This window comes from Mus caroli, unplaced genomic scaffold (assembly GCF_978045245.1).
Source record: "Mus caroli unplaced genomic scaffold, Mus_caroli_1 scaffold_5, whole genome shotgun sequence".
NCBI classification, from domain to species: Eukaryota; Metazoa; Chordata; class Mammalia; order Rodentia; family Muridae; genus Mus; species Mus caroli.
In genome coordinates this window covers 349,718-372,956 of record NW_028227260.1, presented here as the reverse complement: position 1 = coordinate 372,956, position 23,239 = coordinate 349,718, and the positions used below count along the sequence as shown (strand labels likewise).

The 23,239-nt window shown below is 35.5% G+C and overlaps 1 protein-coding gene across 4 annotated transcripts; it reads right to left on the bottom strand.

The window, feature by feature from the left end:
• Window positions 1–393: 393 nt before the first annotated feature.
• Window positions 394–7,660, bottom strand: LOC147004446 (vomeronasal type-2 receptor 116-like). Of its 4 annotated transcripts, none has more exons than XM_085837500.1 (6): window positions 7,452–7,660; window positions 5,880–6,162; window positions 4,698–5,501; window positions 3,665–3,889; window positions 2,436–2,559; window positions 394–1,301 (listed from the first exon to the last, which is right to left on the bottom strand). In XM_085837500.1, the coding sequence occupies exons 1-6, from the start codon at window positions 7,658–7,660 to the stop codon at window positions 394–396; spliced, it is 2,553 nt and encodes an 850-aa protein (XP_085693626.1). The 4 variants fall into 4 exon arrangements, with proteins under 4 accessions (XP_085693626.1, XP_085693627.1, XP_085693625.1 ...); XM_085837501.1 differs by having other exon boundaries at window positions 394–1,298; XM_085837499.1 differs by having other exon boundaries at window positions 394–1,298; window positions 2,436–2,566; window positions 3,666–3,889.
• Between the last annotated feature and the right edge of the window lie 15,579 nt (window positions 7,661–23,239).

Here is a 23,239-nt window from a genome sequence, read left to right as displayed (position 1 = left end):
GATGACTGGCTTTATGTCAATGTTGTCTTCAGACCTTTTTCTTATAACTCCAAGAACAACTCGCCTACAGATGGTAGTGTTCACAGTCAGTATGGTCACCTTATATTAATCGTTAATTAAGTTCTTGGTTTACACACAAAAACACAGGTCAGGATGATGGTAGCATATCCTCAGTTGAGATTCCTGGTTCTCAATATCTTCAGAATTGTGTCCTTATGAATGAAACCATTTTTCACCAAAGTTTTGTAATTGGTATTACGATAGACAGTTCTGTACTGTTTCTAAGTTAAAATTTGTATATTATTTAAATTTTTATAAGATTAGTTACTAATTTTGTTAAGACAAAGAAAAAATATGTTGAGTATCATTTAACATTTTCATAGTATGAATATTTCAATAATGGAATTTATCTTTGTACTTACGTATAAAATTTGAATCTGGTCTAACTAAAATAACATAACACTTTGGGACAAAGATACACATTAGCAACCCTGCACTAGAAGCCAAGATTGAGAAAACCTCCACAACCACCATGAACCTCCCGCTGGTGCTGTGGTAGACAGGAAGGAAGGTGATCCAGACACTGCAGAACACCAGCATGCTGAAAGTTAGGAACTTGGCTTCATTGAATGTGTCAGGAAGGTTCCTAGCCATGAAAGCCAAAGTGAAGCTCATCAGAGCCAAGGAGCCCAAATATCCCAGGACAACGTGGAAGGCAATGGTAGAGCCTTTATTGCAAAGAATGACCATCTTCCCATGTTCAGATTGTATATCTCTGTCAATAAAGGGAGCAGATGTTACCAACCAGATTCCACAGAGAACAAGTTGGATTAGGGTACAAATGGGAATGACCAACTTAGGAGCCCCTGTTACCAACATCCCTCTCATTCTTCTTCCTGGAGTAGTGAGCTTGAAAGCCATGACCACAGTTATTGTTTTGGCCAACACTGTAGAAACAGACACAGTGAAAAATATGCCAAATGTGCTCTGCTGCAAGATACAGGTAACCTGGTCGGGATGTCCAATGAAGAGCAGCGAGCAGAGAAAGCAGAAGACTAGAGAGATGAGCAGGATGTAGCTGAGAATGCGGTTATTGGCCTTCACAATGGGAGTATCTTTGTACTTCACAAATGTGACAAGGACTAGAATTGTGATGGCCGAGAAGGACAGTGCCATGCAGCGTAGAGCCATCCCCAGTGGATCTTCATAAGCCAGAAATGATACAGTTCTTGAGAGACAGTAGGTTTGCTCTATGTTGGCATACTTATCATCTGGACACCTCTCACACTGTTCCATATCTGCTGGTAAATGGACATAAACCCTTATACGATATCATAATTACATAGGAAATAATTTTACATTTGTATTATTCATAGGAAATATTGATAAACATTTTGGTGTTGAGCATCTATTCCGTTCCTATTTGCTATAGAACCACTAACTTAAGATTGCTCTGTACTAACCTATGTTTGTCATCAAAAAAAACAGCAACAGAGGAAGCACAACAGAAAAAAATACTTATTAAATAAAAATAAAAAAAATGGTGACTAATAGTAATAATCTCAGAATATTTAATTCCTCCAAACATAAATACATTATTCACAGACAAAGGTAGTGTGCTTACATCAGTACTGGTGTAAGTTGATGAAATGCATCATATGATTTGTTTACTCTGTGGTTTGTGTCTTTGTCTGTGTCTTCACATAGGAACCAGAACATACAATTCCTCATTTAAACACTATTTGCAAAAAGGAATATTTTCATTCTTGAAGCTGTAGACGTCATAGACCTATGGAAGTCCCTCTCATTGTTTTACAATCTCTTACTCTGCAAATACGCATTTCAAGCTACATGGCATGAAGTTCATGGATGTTAACATTCCTCCCTCTATTCTTAGCTAAGCACTAGCCCATCTCTTGTTCCATTATTGAAACCTGCACTCATGTTCTAATCCTTTGACAGGAAATACTTAATCATTTGTCCATTAAACCTATTAAAATATATTTTATTAAACAACAACTGTTACCCTGCGCATCTGATCTTTTTCACAGAGTAAGCTTGGTGATGGAGGGAAAGATTGTGGACACATCAGGTAATCAAATATCTACGTACAATGAATCAAAGAAAAATAAACATATGCATAGATTACATCTAAAATGTTTCTTTAAAAAATTTTTGTACAGGTAGGTCCCCCTAAACACTTTATATATAATATAAAATCAGTAACCATCATATTGTGAGAGAAATGCCTTGACTGAGGAAGATATTGGAAGTAATTTGCTGAGTCCAGAAGAAGTTGACATTATATAACTGCTTACGTTCTGAATCATGGAGAGTCTAGGTCTTCAGTTTGCATCTAGGCCATTTCGTGTTTCTAGTTTGGAAACAGAAGGTATTCAAATTCAGCATTTTTTATTCTGCATGCAAGCATGTACCTGTTTCATAGGAAATCTCATTTTCTGTGCAATGAACACAATCAAAGCAGCAGTCTGCTGTTTCTTTCTGTTGAATTTTCCTGAATCCAGCAGAACACATCACACCACACACAGAGGAGGGAACCTGAGGCAGTGCATAAATGTTATATAATATGCATGTGAGTGTGTATTTCATGTATTTGTCATATGAATAATGACCTATAAATTGATATATGGGACACTAACAGAAGTGCTATACATATTCCTCTGATACCCAGTATCACTTAACAGTATCAGGCATATTTTTATTCATATTACCCTGCAACACTCTGAATGTCACACAAAAATTACTGTATAGTGTAATATTTTATATGTAACATTCAGGTTGTAGCAATTATAAAATTTTCCTTCCTAAACTGATCAATCCAAAAAGAATGTTTAGGTGGCACAAGTATTTCTTCCATGATTTATAAATTACAAAAAAGAATACTGTGGTGTATGGAGGGTGAAGGAAGGGTAAATCAAGAAAGAGTAGTTTTATGACTACGAACAAAATATGTTATAGAAGACACCCATAAAATTAATGAAGTATTCCTAAGTGTAAAAGAAAACCTTGAACACACTATCCCTTTCTCTCTTTTCTCTGCATCTATGAGGGAGCTCCCTACCCATCCACTCCTGCCTCACCACTCTAGCGTTCCCCTGTGCTGGGGCATCAAGCCTTCACAGGCCAAAGCGATTCCTCTCCCACTGATGCCAGATAAGGCTATACCCCACGGAGGAGGGGAAATCACGAAGGGGGATAACAATTGAAATGTAAATAAATAAATAAAAAACAATACAAAATATATAAATTAAAAAGCTAAAACCTTGAATCTGGAGAAACATTTATGTTCACGACTGCGTGATATACTTAATTAGGCTATAGATATGTTTGCACAGAACCAAAAAAATATCCCATGGATGATATATAGTTACAAACTTTTCATTAATCATATGTACATATACATTATACTTTAAAATCATTAAATATATCCCTGCATTGTAGGTGAACAGGTATTTGGGTACTATTGAACATGGATTCCAGAGGCCAGTGATCCATCTACTACCAGATTTACATGAAATTGAGCATTATCAAATTTTGAATATTGCAATTTAGGATGGTCTTTTGCAAGAGTAGCAATTGGTCTTAACCACAGAGTGTTATATTTTAAAATACACATAACCTGAAAAAATTATGTTATACCCACTGCTGTTCCTCCCATGGCCCATTCCAAATCATCAGATATATGAAGTTGTTGACTCTTTTGAAAACAAGGTATATAGCTTCCTATTTTCACTTTTAATCCAAGGCCTTGTGGAAAATTCCAAATGATGAAAATATCATACTCTGTACACTGATTTTCCCTATGCTTCACGTTCACCAGTTCTCCAACAGGGTTCGTAAATACCCTGGTTTTCATCAAGGAGGACACCTAGAAGAGATGCATGCTTACAATATCAATAAAGGTAACGCAAAATTAAGAATTCCCCAATTTCTTAATGACTTTCAGAAGAGACAGCTGTATTGAAATAAATGTGTGTAGAAAAATATAGTATACCTCATTGATAACTGAAAACTTATATACTTAATATTAATGATAAAGATAAAATGTGCTAGAAAAAATGATTACTAGATAACAAGTAACTGTGTGTGTGTGTGTGTCTGTGTGAACATTCTTGTCAATAAAAATTCTTTTAAGTGAAGCCATGTATGAGAGAATGAAGGGGAAGTCTGAATATCTGGAAATTGTGAAAATAAACAAATTATTTTCACGTACATACAGTATACTCATATAAAATTAACACAAATTTAATAAAATGTGCAGTCTTCGTAATTTATGTTTTTGTATATTGTTAATTTAAATGGCTAAATAATAACCACAGCACATACATGTATCAATTTCTGAAAAACTTTTCTTCAGCAAAAAATTCTAGTCTAGTCATCACTTAAGGCTTTTATGATAAAACTCTTGGCTCCTATTCTAAATTTTGAACTCATTTGGTTGAAATGTGAGACACCTTTTCACAAAACTCACTGGTATTCCTAAAAATGCATGGTCTCTTATTAAATATTATCTTTGTGGGTGAAATTCATCCATGTAAATGAATCATTAGGGGTTTTTGCAGTATACAAATCATTGCACTGAGAGAATAATCTCTAACAAATGTACAGTTGTTCCTCTGGGTCCATTTAAAAGATCACATTGATATATATAAGCATAATGAAATGTAAGTCTTTACCTGCTGACAAACAGTGAAATGTCTTTTGTGTTCTGCCTTTTTCTGAGACTCTACTTGTTGAAGAATGTGTTCATGGTAGGTGTGGGCCACAGCATAAACAGCATTATACAAGTTGTAACCTTCATCACTCATGGCCATATCATAGCTGTGCAGTGCTGTCCATTCCAATGTGTTGTTGAATGTCATATGATCCATTTTACTGCTGTTCTTGGAGATTGAACAATTAAAATAGTTCCATTCCAGTATAGTATGAGAAATATCTTTTAGGTATTTAACTGTGTTCATTGTTTGCATAAAATTCCTTAATTTAGGAATCTCAACTCTGTGGTGTGCAAAAGTAATAGTCCCATGGAAAAGATTAAGTGTGAATTCTTTTTTATTTGTGATGACATCCCATTGTGAGGTTGTGACCCAGATTCTCTGAGCACCTAAATCTTCCCATCTTCTAAAGCTGACTTCTAGAGTAGAGTTCATTTCACCATAAATGATAACAACCTTTGCTGAAGATGTCATAATTTGTTTATCATATATTGTAGCTCTTGTCATGTATATCTGCATGTTTTCTGGGATCATATTAACAAAAGCTAAACAGATCTCATGCCTTTGGCTCTCTTCTCTTACATCTGAGAGAAACTGAATACCCTGATCATCATCTGAGATGACCAGTCCTATCCAAGTCCATCTAAAATGAAACATCAAGGAGACCATACCATGTGATAAATGTGTGTCCTTGGTGGCTACCTGATGGACATGGGGCAGCCGGTCATGGTCGCGTAGGTTAGGATTAAATGGTCCAAAGAAAACCTAAAGGATGTAGAAGACAGGATGAAACTTCCAATGAGGAATATGATTATTAGGATATTTAGACTCATATACATTTAATGCTACTCACCTTCCAGAACTCTAGATAAGAAAAGTAAGATTGTACTATACACATCATGTATTATTCCTATTAAATTCTAGACTATTTCTGAATAAGTCTAAAATTCCTAGAACACAATTTTACCTGGATGCACAGTACATCTATGAACTGATTATTTAATTCATATATATATAATGTGTATGTATGTGTGTGTATTTGTGTAGCAGCACACCCACAAATGCATTCTTTCCAAGTTTTCTTGTAGGCACCTGTAAATGTAATTTAATTTTCTTAACCCATTCAGTGTCACAATTTCTTACCAATGGCATTGAAGAATGCATTGCCAGTTTTAAGGATGTTTTCCATGATGGTCCTGTCAGACCTATGGTACATGAATCTTCTAAATAACAGAAATAATTAACAAAATTCATATGTCCATCTATTTGTGTATATTCTTGATCCAGATTTCTCAATAAATCATGACAGTTTCCACCAATGATGGAGAACATCAAAGTCATGTTGGGTAAAAGATAAGGATTCTTGTTGATCTCATCGGTAGCAAAAAACATTACCAGAAGAAGCGCATATTCACTTGCTGTAATTCTAAAACAAGGCATAGTGATGATAAGGGAGATGTTTGAAACATGAAATTTCAAATACTGTAAGGTTTGTAATATGAGATATGTTAAATTTGCCTCCCAAGTGCGGGGATTAAAGGCGTGAGCCACCACCGCCCGGCCAGACTAATTATTTTAGGATATATTTTATTTAATCTTATTTATCCATTTCAAGATATATATACAAAATGACACGTTATACCATATGACCAGAATATTATCCTTTAGGGTATTGTACACATCAAGTTAATGTTACCTTTTAGTGTGTTCTTACTATTTCTATTTTGTAAAAAAAAAGTTTCAACACTCGTTCCCTCATAATCTGCAGCCACAAATGATAACATCTCACTCATTGTATCTCAGACCTAATACCCACATTGAGAACAGGTTCTTTTCCACAAGAAGTACTATGATTCTCCTAGATTTATCTTGTCAGACCTCAGATGTAGAGATTAAGTCCAGAATTTTCCCTATGAATCCAGGGAACATGACATAGGATGAATGGAAAGGAATTGTGAATAAACATTAACTACTAAATAATGTTAAAATTACTGAGAGATTAATAGAAATATTGACCTTGTATCTGATAGTGATAATAAGCCAAATCTGTGCTTGTGCATTTGTGTAATTGAATAAAAAGATTAGTCTGGTAATTGAATATAATCTAGCATTCTTTTTCCACATTCAGTATCAAATTCAGGATTGCAGGAAGAGGCTCATTTAAAGACTATTTTATGAAGCAAAGTATATGTATATTCACAAGTATATAAGTAATGTTATACATTTAGCCAGGTATAGTAGACCAACAACATACACAAATATTTCAATGAAACAATGCATGTTCATCTGTTGGAAACCAGAATTAGGTAACACTTTTATGAATGCATTTAGATGGATGATCATAATGAGGCGTGGGCAGACAATTGAATATAGGCAGTGATGCAGTCTCTTCATATTGAGTTCTAGACAAAAGAGGGGATTGTGACTTCAAGGCAGATGAAAAGATATCTTTCAACATATATTATCAACAAAGACTCAAAAGAAAGAATCCAGACCTTTTCATTGTCCAGTCCTGTGAACTGGAGTATAATTGCACTAAAACTCTACTAAACTGTGACAGATTTCGAAGAATTAAAATAGAAATTGATATAAAATTCATTTTCAGGGATTCTTAAAGTTACATGGTGAGGAAGAGAACAGAACCCACAGATTGTGTATACAGGTAAATATTTCAAACTAGTGACATTGATAGAGGAAATATAGTTAACGACTTACCTAAAATTTGAAACAAAATTTAAAAAATTACTCTTAGTATAAGATTTTTCAGTTGCCCAAATGTAAAAATGACACTCCCTTTGCAAATCTCCATCATTATCTTCACTATTCTTTATCCTCCAAAAGCAGCTTGGTTCAGTCAAACAGCACAAGATGAGAGAAAACTTCAGAAACAAAAATGAAATAGTGAAAACACAGAGCTTCTTCATGTCTGTTAGGATCTAAGATGGAGCTGTTGTGAAATCCGTTTCTGATGTAGAAAGACATCACACATACAGCTTCACCTATGTGTCTGTTTGAAAGGTACTACTGTCTGGAGATTCACTTATTATATTCACAGTTCCTTTCCATTCTTCCTATGTCAGGCTCCCTAGATACATAGGGAAAATTCTGGCCTCAGGCTCTACATCTGAGCTCTGAAATGTTTTCATCAGCATATTTTTGAAAACATGATTTGAGATCATGTTTTCTCCCTCAGGGGCCATGACTGCATTCATGTGCATAGCTTAAATCCCAAGGAAAATCTTCTCCTGCATGGCTCAGATGAGACTGTGTGTCAAGAGCCATTATGTACGAACACAATGGATTTCATCAGAAGTTCCATACTGTGACAGAAGTTGAGAAGGACATTAAAAGTTCCATATCACTTAGATGCTGAGTTTAATCATGGAACATTATGTAACACATTGTCTAGTTTAGGGAAGGACAGTCTCATATGCAACATTGAGCCTGGAGTTGACCATGCTCTCTGTTGTTCATATACTATTGTATGCTACTCATGTTTACAAAATCTCCTCAAACTTCCTGTGATTCCTGCCATCTGGAGAACATGTCAATATGCTAAATCCAAAAATGCCTGGGTTTTTAAAGATTGAACACCCATCCTGTCCAATATCAATACCTGTGCAGACATTCACTGATATGCTGATCTCTTTCCTGATAATCAGTGCCTGGCAGTCAATGACATTTAATGAAATATTTCTTTGGATGATGTTTGCTCACACCTCATTAAGAAGTTAGAGACTAATTTCATATATTTTGCTCAAAGTAAAGAATTTAGGTGACATTTAAGAGATAAAATTTTATTGCTAGTGTTAGCATATACCTCATACTTTTCATTTATTTCTACTTGGCATTTGGTTTGAAATATTTCTATCTTGAATTAAATTTAACAACACAGATGTATGTCTGTTAAGCTAATTTATGTAAGTTGGATAGATTCCAATGAGTGACAAAGATGAAGCATTTATTTGATTGGTAATTTTTGAAATACCTTATAATTTTGTTCATATCCACAATGGATTAAGTGAGTCTTAAACTCCATTTTTTGGAATGGTTGGCATATCACTGAATTATAATGAAATCCTGCTATGGAATTTATTTTACTATCTTTGTTAATATGAATAAACATTTGTTTTATACTTCGGTTGAATTACAATAATTTCAGTGTACATTTGTTTCAGTACATTTGCAAAATTGTAGATTGGTAAATTAAGTGTTCTGATGTAATATTCTATAGTTTCTATATACCTGGTGCTAATATCATGTCAAATTAACTGGGAATGTGCATGGAGGCTGACTCTTTACTTCTCTGTGACTGATATTGAAATGCCATCCTGGGCTGTGGCAGTCTTTTAGAAGTCATATGGTCCACATGAGCAATGGACTATGATCCATACCATACTCATTACAACAAGACTACAGGTCAAACATTCAGGTCTTTAATAATCTTGAATTTGGATTTGCCCAGATTTAGAGGTGAGGTTCCATGTGCTTTTCTGCAGAGACATCCTCCATGTTGCTTGGAACACAAATAGTATTTCTTAAAATCTCTTTTTTTTTTTGCCTAAAGCTCATGCTATAGACTTGATTTGGAGGAAAGAGGGCAGAGCACACCTGATGGTGTCCTTCCTGATTATCAAGGGACTCTTTGGTTTCTATTTTCCTTTAAATTGTTCTGTTGGGTGGCAATCTTAACCTATCCACTAGAGTACTTTATGTGTTTATAAAACAAAGTTTTCTTCTATGTTTTACAGATGATATTCCATAGCTTCATTCCAGTTTCTTGTCCCTTTATTTCTTGTCCAAATCAGATATCTGATTCCATGTCATGCTATGTGGAACATGTGATGGCCTCTTATCCTATTTTCATGTCAGAGAATAATCTTAGAAGGGTTGCTGTTGTAATTTCTTTATTTTGATGTCATTTATTATTAAACCATTCATATCCTGTTTTTCCCCATTAATCAGATACTGATTTGTAATTCTTCAATCCCTTGAAACAAGGTTTAATATGGCACATAAGTATGATTAATATAAATTATTGAAGTACTTTTGAATATCTGCACTCATCAATCTACATGGATGGAAAGACATCCTCTTTCATGAATTACATATGCAATAGCAAAGATGTCATTCATGAACCGCAGATATTTGCAAGGCAATGTGATGCCCATTATACATCTATGCACCAACAAATATAATTTCAGTTTCTTCATTATAAATAACATCTCAGTCTATTATAATTTAAATGATTTTTGTACAAAATTCAACTTATTCTAATGAAACTAAATCTGACATGTTATAGCTTTTTTAGACACAGGATTTTTAACCCAATGCTTCATAATTGTCATCACATATTACTTCACTAACACTCAACATACATGCAGGATTGCTGATGGTGATTCTTCCAAAGTGTCCCCTAAAATCCCTTAATCCATAGAACTTAGCTTACAATAAAGGGTCCAATTTCCCTTCCAATCTTCCTGGTCCCATATACAAAACTATACTAATATTGAATACCAAAAAATGAATTTCAATATTACTTAAAAATTTTACACCTGAAGAACATCTGTCGTCTGAACTTATGAAAGCAGGGTTTACTTTCCACCGCTACCAACCTACCTGTCTGACAGGAGATCTTCCATAATTAAGAACATAGGTGAGCCCTTCAGCTGAATACTCACATCATTTGGGACCTCCACAGAGCTAAGCACATGAGGTATCTATCCAGCTCTTCCTGAGTACCATTGTCTTTCCAGTTTGCATCTCCAACAGAAACTATTGAAGGTCAATATGCCTTCCCCAGACCCCAAAGCCAAACTGGCTCCTATTAGATCTGCCTAAACCAGAGACAGTGGGATATGATGGTTGCACCAAGTAAAGACATTTAAGGCATGCCATAACCAGATACAGCACTTCCTTACTCCCAGGAGGACTCCTGGAATCCAGGTCACACTACATTATTTGTATCCAAAGAGTACTGATTGAGTCCTAGATACCCAGGCAAGTTAACAACAGAAATGACCAGATGGTGAAAGAAAAATAAAAAGACATAACCAACAGAGGTCAATGTAATTTGGCATTATCAGAACCCAGTTTTCCTACCCTGGATATTTAAACACACATGAAGAGCAAGATTTTGATCTAAAATTGCATCTCATGAAGATGACAAACACCATTAATAAGGATAAATTAACACCTTTAAAGAAATACACAAAACCACAGGCTAACAGGTAGAAGCCTTTAGAAAGGAAACAAATAATTCACTTGAAGACAGGCAAGAAAATACAATTTAAAAGGTGTTGGAATGGTACAAAACAGGCTAACACCAAAAAAAAAATGAGAAAAGAAACGACAAAAAACTTTAAAACATCTTTTGCACGTTCATCAGACTCCAGACACATAGAAGAAAGCTTTCCTTACACTACCATCTTTTCTGAATCTCTGAGACTCTGGCAAAAAGCCAAGCTTCACTCAGCAGCATGAAAGCCCAGGACTACATCCTTTCCCCTATGAACTCTCCACCCACTTTGATGTGAACTAAGGCTCTTGAAACATAAAGAACTGGAGGTCTGAAAACAGATTTTTTTCTTGCTGTTGTTGATGATGTTGTTATTTTTCTTTTTTATTAGGTATTTTCTTTATTTATCTTTCGAATGCTATCCTGACAGTCCCCTGTACCCTCCCCCTGCCCTGCTCCGCAACCCACCCATTCCTGCTTCCTGGCCCTGGTATTCGCCCTGGACTGGGGCATATAATCTTCCCAAAACCAAGGGCGTCTCCTCCCATTGATGGCCTACTAGGCCATCCACTGCTACATATGCAACTAGAGACAAAAGCTCTGGTGGGGGAGGGAGGGGCAATGGCTAGATCATATTGTTGTTCCTCCTATAGGTTTGGAGGACCCTTTAGCTCCTTGGGTGCTTTCTCTACTTCCTTCATTAAGGGCCCTATGTACCATTCAATAGATGACTGTGAGCATCCACTTCTGTATTTGCCAGACACTGGCAGAGACTCACAGGAGACAGCTATATCAGGGTCCTTTCAGCAAAATCTTGCTGGTGTATACAATAGTGTCTGGGTTTAGTTGTTGTTTATTGGATGGATCGCCGAGTGGGGCAGTCTATGGATGGTCCTTCCTTTTGTCTCAGCTCTGAACTTTGTCTCTGTATCTCCTTCCATGGGTATTTTGTTCCCCCTTAGAAGGAACAAAGTATCCACACTTTGGTCTTCCTATTTCTTGAGTCTCATGCGTTTTACAAATTGTATCTTGGGTATTTTAAGTTTCTGGCTTAATATCCACTTATCAGTGAGTACATATCATGTGTGCTCTTTGTGATTGGGTTACCTCACTCAGGATGATGGATCTCATCTATTTGCCTAATACTTTCATAATTTCATTGTTTTTATTTGCTGAGTAGTACTCCAATGGGTAAATGTACCAAATTTTCCATTCCTCTGTTGAGGGACATCTGGGTTCTTTCCTGATTCTGGCTATTATAAATGATGATCTTATTAACATAATGGAGCATGTGTCCCTATTGAAAGTTGGAACACCTACTGGGTTTATGCCCAGGAGAGTTATTGCTGGATCTACCAGTAGTATTATTTCCAATTTTCTGAAGAACAGCCAGACTGATTTCCAGAGTAGTTTACGAGCTTGCAATCACATCAGAAATGGAGGAGTTTTCCTCTTTCTCCACATCCTCACCAGGAACTGCTATAACTTGAAGTTTTCATCTTAGCCATTCTGACTGATGTGAGGTGGAATTTCAGGGATGTTTTGAATTGCATTTCCCTGATGATGAAGAATATTGAACATTTTGTCAGGTATTTCTCAGCCATTCAGTATTCCTCAGTTGGGAATTCTTTGTTTAACTCTATACCACATCCTTTAGTATGGTTATTTGATTTTCTGGAGTACAGCTTCTTGAGTTCTTTGTATATATTGGATATTAGTCCTCTATGAGAGTTATGATTGATAAAGATTTTTTCCCAATCTATTGGTGGCCTTTTTTTTTTTTTTTTTTTGGTTTTTTGGTTTTTTTGAGACAAGGTCTCTCTGCATAGCCCTGGCTATCCTGGAACTCATTTTGTAGACCAGGCTGACCTTGAACTCAGAAATCCGGCTGCCTCTGCCTCCCAAGGATTAAAGGGGTGCACCACCAAGTCTGGTCCTTTTTGTCTTATTAACAGTGCTTTGCAGAAGCTTTGTAATTTTATGAGGTTCCATTTGTCGATTCTCAATCTTACAGCAGAAGCCATTGCTGTTCTCTTCAGGAATTTTTCCCCTGTGCCCATATCTTTGAGGCTTTTCCCTCTTTCTCAGCTATAAGTTTCAGTGGCTCTATTTTTATGTGGAGTTTCTTGAGCCACTTGAAATTGAGCTTATTACAAATGAATAAGAATGGATCAATTCACATTCTTTTACGACATAACTGAGAGTTGAGCGAGCAACATTTGTTGAAAATGCTGCCTTTTTTCCACTGGATGATTTTGGCTCCTTTGCAAACGATCAACTGACCATAGGTGTTTGGGTTCACTTATGGGTCTTCAATTCTATTCCATTGATCTACATGTCTGTCACTGTACAATTACCATGCAATTTTTATCACAATTGTCTGTAGTACAGCTTGAGGTCAGGCATGGTGATTCCACCTGAGGGTTTTTGTTTGTTTGTTTGTTTGTTTGTTTGTTGAGAATAGTTTTGCTATCCTAGGTGTTTTGCTATTCCAGATGAATTTGCAAATTGCGCTTTCTAACTCAGTGAAGCATTGAGTTGGGATTTTGATTCGGATTGCATTAAATCTGAAGATTGCTTTTGGCAAGAGAGCGATTTTTACTAGGTTACTCCTGCCAATTCATGAGCATGGGAGACATTTCTATCTTCTGAGATCTTCTTAGATTTCGTTCATCAGAGACTTGACTTTCTTATCAAACAGAACTTTCACTTCCTTAGAGTCAAACCAAGGTATTTTATATTATTTGTTACTATCGTAAAGGGTGTTGTTTCCCTATTTCTTTCTCATTCTGTTTATCTTTTGTGTAGAGAAAGGCCATTGATTTGTTTGAGTTAATTTTATATTCAGCTACTTCTTTGAAGCCATTTATCAGGTTTTAGGGTCACTTATATATACAATAATATCATCTGCAAATACTGATTTTTTTTTTACTTCTTCCTTTTCAATTTGTATCACCTTTGATATCCTTTTGTTGTCTAATTGCTCTAGCTGGCCTCCAGAGAAGGCTCTGACCCCGGGACCAGGTGAGATTGCCATCTTCTATCCTGGGTCCCTCAATGAGCAATATGTGCAGGAGTGCAGGCCAGCTGCAAAAGCAACATAGCTTCTAGGACAGTGTCCCTTTGGGCCTTCAACTTCAGCCAAGAGGCAGAGCTGAGACCCAGAACTCTGTGTACTTTCCTCACCAGGAGAGAGCTGGCCTCTAGGGAAAGCCCGGACCCAGAGACCTGGTGAGAATGCCATCTTGCATCCCTGGGCTCTCAGAGACTTGACTGCTCAGGAGAGTGGGTAGGCTGCAGAAGCAAGGTGACAGTCTTTAAAATAAAATGATTAATTTTGAGATTATAATTAGGATTGTATTCACCAAGGGCAAAAAGTTGTCTTTTCCATGATAATATGAAATTTATGAATATATGGCCCCATAGTTCTTAGTGGATATTTTCTTTCAAAGCAAGGAAGGGCCCGTGATATCAGTGTCTATGCTCAGGCTTGGTAGTCATTATCTCTCTCCAGAAAACACTTGTCACCTGGAAAATAAGGCTTGAGATCTGCATAAAGTAATTCAGTGTTGTTAGATTCTAGACATTTAGACCACATTTGAAGGCAGTCAGTTTGGAAGTGGCTAAGGGACAGAAAGAGCTGTTTTGGACATGTAGAATTTCCATATATGTTGACCAATTTGGATATACATCTGGTGGGGAGTGTCTGGTGAGATGATTATCTCACAGACTGACTGACTGAGCATATAAAACAAAGAATATACTATATACTTCATTTTGTCTCTGGGTCAGAGTGTAAGATCTGAGGTATCTTGTTTTCCTCATTTCTGTTTGCAGGCGTCATCTCCAGGCAAGGTCATCCTGAGAAGATCCCTCCCATCCTGAATCAGTACATGCTGAAGGTGTCCCTGGAACTACTTTATAACAAGATTTTGTTTGTTTTGCTTTTTTGTTTGGTTGGTTTTTGTTTGTTTTGTTTCCTTGTTTTTTTGTTTTTGTTTTTGTTTTTTTGGCTAAGGAATAGGATGAAAGTAGACAGCTCACGTCTTCTGCTACCAACTTGATGGGCTAGCACTTCCCTTGATCCTGTCACTGCTCTTTCTAGTTAACCCATTTGGAAATAAAGCACACCATTTTCCCACTGTACTTACACAGAAAAAAACTCATTGTCTGAGATCTCTGGCATTTGAAAAGGCGGTGATCAGTATTTATTTCCCAGGAGAGTCTCCAGGATAGGCAATTCAGCTTCTGTTCAGTAGAGGGAGAAATTTAACAGAAAGGCAAAGCCTGTTTCCCATGACATAAACAATTCCTTGTCTGAACATTCTATTGTATCCTGGAGAGCTCTTGGTATCCCCTGTGATGTCTCCAGTGTTTTAATAACACCAACTGCACTTAGGGCTTTCAAAAAGTCCATATTTATGTTTGCAAGATGGTGGAGGCACCTCCTTGAGAGTGAGAATGGAGAGCTTAGAGAAATAAGAGAGAGACCTAAGGAAGATGTCTTTCCATCTCACTGTAAAACAGCAAGGAAGATGTGGTCCTGGGACAGACACAGTGAGTCATGGAACAGTGTTGTGAAAATTCCTGGAGTAGGCATACTTGAGTCTGACTTCCCAGTAATGAATAACAGAAAATGCTGCCACTGTGAATTTAATGAACTTTCCTGCTAATCATAATTCCTGAATGGTGAGTATTCATGTACATTAATTTGTCCATCCATGAAGACAGGACCAGGCAAGTCCAAAACCAGAATAGTGTAAATTTTTATATTTTCTTTTATTGGATTTTGGGTTGGCAAAAGGAGACCATAAAGAGGTAGGGAGAGGCCCTTCCGGTCTGAGCCAGCACTAGGGCACCTTGGCTGTGGAGTCTACGGACATCCCCAAAGTCCCCCACATTACCCTCCACGAGATCTTAAGACCTCTCATGAGTGGAACACAACTTCTGCTCCAATTCAATTGTGTGGGACCTGAGACTGTATTAATTAGGGAAGCAGAAAACCCAGCCTGACCAGGGTCACAAATCCCTTCTGATCCATGCAAGCATCAGGCCACCTTGAGTGTGGAGTCTTCAGACACCCCCAAGGTCCCCAGAGGACTCTCCACGGGACCTTAGGACCTCTGGTGAGTGGATCACAACTTCTGCCAGGAGGCAGGTTCCAACATCAGATATCTGGGCACCTTCCCTGCAAGAGGAGAGCTTGCCTGCAGAGAGTACTCTGACCACTGAAATCAGGAGACAGCTAGTCTCCCAGGTCTGCTGATAGAGGCTAATATAATCACCTGACGAACAAGCTGTAACAAGAGACAACTATAACAACCAACTCCAGAGATTAGCAGATGGCGAAAGGACAATGTAAGAATCTTACTAACAGAAACCAAGACCACTCACCATCATCAGAACCCAGCACTCTCACCCCACCCAGTACTGGGCACCCCAACACACCCGAAAATATAATTGCGGATTTAAAAGCATATCTCATGATGATGGTAGAGGACATCAAGAAGGAATTTAATAACTCACTTAAAGAAATACACGAGAACACTGCCAAACAGGTAGAAGACCTTAAAGAGGAAGCACAAAAATCCCTTAAAGAAAAACAGGAAAACACGACCAAACAGGTGATGGTAATGAACAAAACAATACTAGACCTTAAAAGGGAAGTAGACAAAATAAAGAAAACACAAAGTGAGGCATCGCTGGAGATAGAAACCCTAGGAAAGAAATCTGGAACCATAGATGCAAGCATCAGCAACAGAATACAAGAGATGGAAGAGAGACTCTCAGGTGCAGAAGATTCCATAGAGAACATCGACACAACAATCAAAGAAAATACAAAATCCAAAAAGATCCTAACTCAAAACATCCAGGAAATCCAGGACACAATATGAAGACCAAACCTGCAGATAATCGGAGTGGATGAGAATGAAGATTTACAACTTAAAGGGCAAGCAAATATCTTCAACAAAATTAAAGAAGAAAACATCCCAAACTTAAACAAAGAGATGCCCATGAACACACAAGAAGCCCACAGAACTCCAAATAGACTGGACCAGAAAAGAAATTCCTCCCGACACGTAATAATCAGAACAACAAATACACTAAATAAAGATAGAATATTAAAAGCAGTAAGGGAAAAGGTCAAGTAACATATAATGGCAGGCCTATCAGAATTACACCAGATTTTTCACCAGAGACTATGAAAGCCAGAAGATCCTGGACAGATGTTATACAGACACTAAAAGAACACAAATTCCAGCCCAGGCTACTATACCCAGCCAAACTCTCAATTACCATAGATGGAGAAACCAAAGTATTCCATGACAAAACCAAATTCCTTCCAAACCGGGTGTGTGTCTCCTGGTACTCAGAAAAGGTCAAATTGGACCTTTCCCTGCAGTGCTTAGCCTCAAATATGTAACACATTGTCTAGTTTAGGGAAGGGCAGTCTCACATGCATCATTGAGCCTGGAGTTGACCATGCTCTCTGTTGTTCATATACTATTGTATGCTACTCATGTTTACAAAATCTCCTCAAACTTCCCGTGATTCCTGCCATCTGGAGAACACGTCATTATGCTAAATCCAATAATCTCTTTTTTTTAAACATTCAAAAACCATCCTGTCCTGTTCTTGTGTATTTTATTTTTTAGAATTTTAGTTTTTTTAAGGGTATTGTAGGGTTTTTTGAAGATTATTTTAGATTTTTAAATTTTGATTTTCAGGCTTCTAGTGTATTTTTAGATTTTTTTTTCTTGTTTTTTTTTTTCTTGTTTTTAATTCATTTTAGGGTTTGGGGTTTTATTTAGGCTTTATTTTAATTTATTTTTTTTTTTTACCATTCTGTATTTCTTAGAATTTGTTTGTTCTTGTTGTTCTTAATTTGTTTTTTTAAAAAATTAGGATTTTATATTTGGGGTTCAATTGTTTTAGGGTTGCCTGGCAACGGTGGCCCATGCCTTTAGTCCCAGCAATTGGGAAGCAGAGGCAGGTGGATTTTTGAGTTCGAGGCCAGCATTGTCTACAGAGGGAGCTCCAGGACAGCTACAGATACACAGAGAAACCCAGTCTCCCAAAACTCAACAACAACAACAAAAAAAAAAAAAAAAGAAAAAAAAAAAGAAAAAAAAGAAGGAAAAAAAGAAAAGAAAAGAAAAGAAAAGAAAAGAAAAGAAAAGCAAAGCAAAGCAAAGCAAAGCAAAGAAAAGCAAAGAAAAGCAAAGAAAAAATGTTAGGGACATTTTTGGAATCTTATGTACATTTTTTTTAGAAATCTAGGGATATTTAAAGGGTTTTTTTATTGTATTTAGACGAGTGTTTTAGAATTTTTTTCGGTTTTCATGGTTTTCAGGTATGTTTTGTGTTTTTTCAAGGATTTTAGGGTGTTTTAGGGTTTTCGGGTTCTTTTTTAAGCTTTACGGTGTTTTTATGGTTTTGCAAATTTTTGGTGGGGGCTACACAGATAAACCCAGTCTCGAAAAAACAAACAAACAAACAAAATTGTTGTAGGGTTGTGGGTTCCTTTGTATCTTTTTTTTTTTTTTTTTTTTTAGAACTTAAGGGTTTGTTAAAAATGCTTTTGTAGGGTTTTTAGAAGAATGTTTTTGAGGTATTTTTGGTTTTCAGGGTTTTATTGTATGTTTACAGTTCTTTCCTATATATTTTTAAAGTATTTTAGGGTGTTTTAGTGATTTTCAGTTCTTATTAGGCTTTAGTTTATAGTTTTAGGATTTTACTGTTTTATTTAGTTTGGTGTTTTTTTTTTTTTGCGTGTTCTTGAGCATTTAAAAAAAAATTTAGTGTTATATTTTTTGGGTATAAGAGTTATAATGTTGCCAGGCATTCGTGATCCATGCTGTAATCCCACACAAGGGAGTCAGAGGCAGGTGGATTTTTGAGTTCCAGGCCAGAGATACAAAGAAAAAAACAGTCTCCAAAATTAAAAAAAAATACAAACAAACAAACAAAAACAAAACAAAACAAAAAAAAACAAAAGAAGAAAAAAAGAGTTTTAGGGTCATTTTTTTGGTTCTTGTGTATTTTTTGTTTGTTTGTTTGTTTTAAGGGTTTAGAGTGGGGTTTTTTTGGGGGGGGGCTTGAGAGATATTCTTTAGGATTTTTCTATTTTGTAGTTTGCTATTTTGTGTTTGTGTGTGTGTTCTTGAGTATTTTTAAATTTTTTTAAAGTTATATTTTAAGGGTTTAAGAGTTTTAGGGTTGCCATGACTTAAATCCCAGCGCTTGGATGCAGAGGTAGGTGGATTTTTGAGTTTGAGGTGAGCCTGGTCTAGAGAGGGGGTTCGAGGACAGCCAGAGATAAACAAAGAAAACCAGTCTCAAAAACAAACAAACAAACAAACAAAACCTGAGTTTTAGGGTCATTTTTGGGTTCTTGTGTACTTTATTATATTTTTTAGAATTTTAGTAGTTTTTAAGGGTTTTTAGAAGATTGTTTTAGATTTTTATTTTTTGGTTTTAAGGCTTCTAGTGTATTTTTAGGTTTTTTTTCTTGTTTTTTTATTTTTTTTTATTTTAAGGATTTTAATGTGTTTTAGAGTTTTGGGGTTTTATTTAGGCTTTATTTTAACTTTTTTTTTAGCATTATTCTGTATTTCTTAGAATTTTGTTTGTTGTTGTTTTTGATTTGTTTTTTTAAAAATTAGGGTTTTATATTTGGGGTTCAATTGTTTTAGGGTTGCATGGCAATGGTGGCCCATGGCTGTAGACCCAGCAATTGGGAAGCAGAGGTAGGTGGATTTTTAAGTTCGAGGCCAGCATGGTATACAGAGGGAGCTCCATGACAGCTAGAGATACACAGACAAACCCAGTCTCCAAAAACTCAAAAACTCAAAAACAAAAACTCAAAAACTCAAAAACAAAAACTCAAAAACTCAAAAAAAAAAAAAGGAAAAAGAAAGTAAAGAAAAGAAAAGAAAAGAAAAGAAAAGAAAAGAAAAGAAAAGAAAAGAAAAGAAAAGAAAAGAGAAAGGAAAATAAAAAAATGTTAGGGACATTTTTGGATTTTTGTGTACGTTTTTTTTTTTTTTTTTAGAAATTTAGTGATATTTAATGGGTTTTTAGGGTTTTCAGATGAGTGTTTTAGAATTTTTTCTGTTTTCATGGTTTTAGGGCATGTGTAGTGTTTTTTCAAAGATTTAATGGTGTTTTAGGGTTTGGGGGTTCTTTTTTAGGCTTTTCAGGTTTTTTATGGTTTTACAAATTTTTTCAGGGGGAGGCATTTGGTGTTTTTAAGAATTAAAAAAAAATCTGTTAGGGTTTTACTTTTGGAGTTTATGAGTTTTAGTCTTGCCAGGAAGTGGTGGCCCTGGCCTTTAATCCCAGAGGTCGTGGATTTCTGAATTTGAGGCCAGCCTGGTCTACAGAGTGAGTTCCAGGACAGCCAGGGATACACAGAGAAACCCAGTCTCGAAAAAACAAACAAAGAAACAAAGTGTTTTAGGATTTTGGGTTCTTGTGTTTATGTATTAATTTATGTATTTATTTATTTATTTATTTATAGAACTTAAGGGTTTGTTAAAAATGGCTTTGTAGGGTTTTTAGAAGAACATTTTTGAGGTATTCTTGGTTTTCTGGGTTTTAGTGTATGTTTATTGTTTTCCTATATTTTTAAAGGATTTTAGGGTGTTTTAGTGATTTTCAGTTCTTATCAGGCTTTAGTTTATTGGTTTAGGATTTTACCGTTTTATTTAGGTTTTTTTTTTTTTGCGTGTTGTTGCGTGTTTTAAAATTTTTAGGGTTATATTTTTTGGGTATAAGAGTTTTAGTGTTGCCAGGCATTGGTGATCCATGCTTTAAAAGCACACAAGGGAGACAGAGGCAGGTAGATTTCTGAGTTCAAGGCCAGCCTGGTCTACAGACTGAGTTCCAGGACAGCCATTGATACAGAGAGAAAACAATTTTCCAAAACTAAAATAAATAAATAAATAAATAAATAAATAAATAAATAAATATGAAAAGAAAAGAAAAAGAGTTTTAGGGTCATTTTTGGGTTATTGTGTAATTTTGTTTGTTTTTGTTTTCTTTAGAATTTTAGTGTTTTTCTTAAGGGTTTGGAGTGTTTTTAGAAGAGTGTTTTAGAGGTTTCTTTGGTTTTCAATAATCAAGTGTATTTTTAGTGGTGGGTTTTTTTGTTTCTTTTTTGTTTTGTTTTTAAAGGATTTTTGGGTGTTTTAGGTTTTTTTTTTTTAAGTTTTTTATTAGGGTTTTATTTCTTTTTAGGCTTTATTCATTTATTTATTTATGTTTTTAGTGTTTTGCGGTTTTTTTTTTTAATTTTAAGGTTTTATTTTTGTAGTTTAAGGGATTTAGGGTTGCCAGGAAGTTGTGGTCCTTACCTTTAATCCCAACAGTTGGGAGACAGAGGCAGGTGGACTTTTGAGTTCGAGGCCAACATGGTCTACATAGTAAGTTACAGAACAGGTAGGGATACACAAAGAACCCCAATGATGAAAAAGTCAAAAACAAAAACAAACAAACAAACAAACAAAAAACAAAAAACAAAATAAAAAAAAACAAACCCAAAAACAGAAAGAAAGAAAGATAGAAATTCCGGGAGGAAGGATGAAAGAAAATTACTTTATTGACATATTGGACTTCCTGTGATTTTTTTTTTAAATTTTATGGTTATATTTTAAGCGTTTTTATGGTTTTTTGAAGATTATTTTGGTTTTCAGGGTTTTAGTATATGCTTAGTTTTTGATTTTTGATGATTTAGAGTGGTTTTTTTTTGGCTTTAGGGATATTCTTAAGGTTTTTCTATGTGTAGTTTATTATTTTGTGTGTGTGTTCTTGAGTATTTTTTAAATTTTTTTTTAAGTTTTATTTTTGGGGTCTCTGAGTTTTAGTGTTGCAGGCAGTGGTGTCCCATGCCTTTAATCCCAGCAATTGGGAGAGAGAGGTAGGTGGATTTTTGAGTTCTAGGCCATCATGGTCTACAGAGCTAGCTCCAGGACAGCCAGGGCTACAAAGAGAAACCTAGGCTCCAAAAACTCTAAAAAACTAAAATAAAATAAAATAAAAATGAATAAATAATTTAATAAATAAATAAATAAAAGAAAAAGAAAGAGTGAAAAGAAGGAAGGGAGAAAGAATGAAGAGTTTTAGGGTCATTTTGGCGTTTTGTGTAATTTTTTTTTTTTTTTTTAGGTTTCTAGGGGTTTTGTTTAAACGGTTTTTAGAGTTTTTAGAAGAGTGTTTTATAGTTTTTTGGTTTTTAGGCATCAAGTGTAATTTTAATTTTTTTGTTTGTTTTTTTAAAGGATTATAGTGTATTTTAGGGTTTTGGGGTTTAATTTAGGCTTTATTTTAGTTTTTATCATTTTACTCTATTTCTTAGATTTTTTACTTTGTTCTTATTTTTCTTGATTTTTTTTAATTAGGGTTTTTTACTTGGGGTTTAATTGTTTTAGGGTTGCCATGCAGTGATAGCCCATGCCTTTAATCCAAGCACTTGGTAGGCAAAGGTAGTGAATTTCGTAGTTTGAGGCCAGCCTGGTCTACAGAGGGAGATCCAGGACAGGTAGGGATACACAGAGAAACCCAGTCAGTAAAAACTCAAAAAACAAAACAACAAAAAAAAAAAACTGAAAGAAAAAAAGAAAGAAAGAAAGAAAGGAAGGAAAGTAGTTTATGGAAAATTTTTTTGTTCTTGTGTAATTTTTTTTTAGAATGTTATGGGTTTTTTTACAGTATTTTTAGGGTTTTAGAAGAGTTTTTAGAGGCTTTTTTGTTTGTTTTCAGTATTTTAGTGTAATTTTAGGGTTTTTTCTTGGTATTTTAAAGATTTTAGGGTGTTTTAGGTTTTTGGGAGTTTTGGGGGATTTACAGTTTTTTTTTTCTTTTAGGGCATTATCAGATTTTTTTTTTAAGGATTTATTTTTGGAGTTTTAGAATAAGAATATAAGGTCTCATGATAATATTTTTCTCTGCGTTACTAGAGCCACGATACCTAGAAGAATAAACTGGGATTACCTTAAATACTTGAACTGATAAAAGCTTGGAAGTATCATTTCCTTCCTGACTCGTTATGGTCTTATTTTCTCCCCAGGTTACACCCTCATGCCCAATAAAAAGAAAATATAAAAATTCACAGTTTACTCGCTATGGACTTTCTTCTATCTTTGGGGATGGACAAAGTAACGTTTTAAAATCCTCACCATTCAGGAATTATGATAAGCAGGAAACTTCAGTAAATTCCCAATGGCACCGTTTCCTGTTACCCATTACTGGGAAGCCAGGCTCA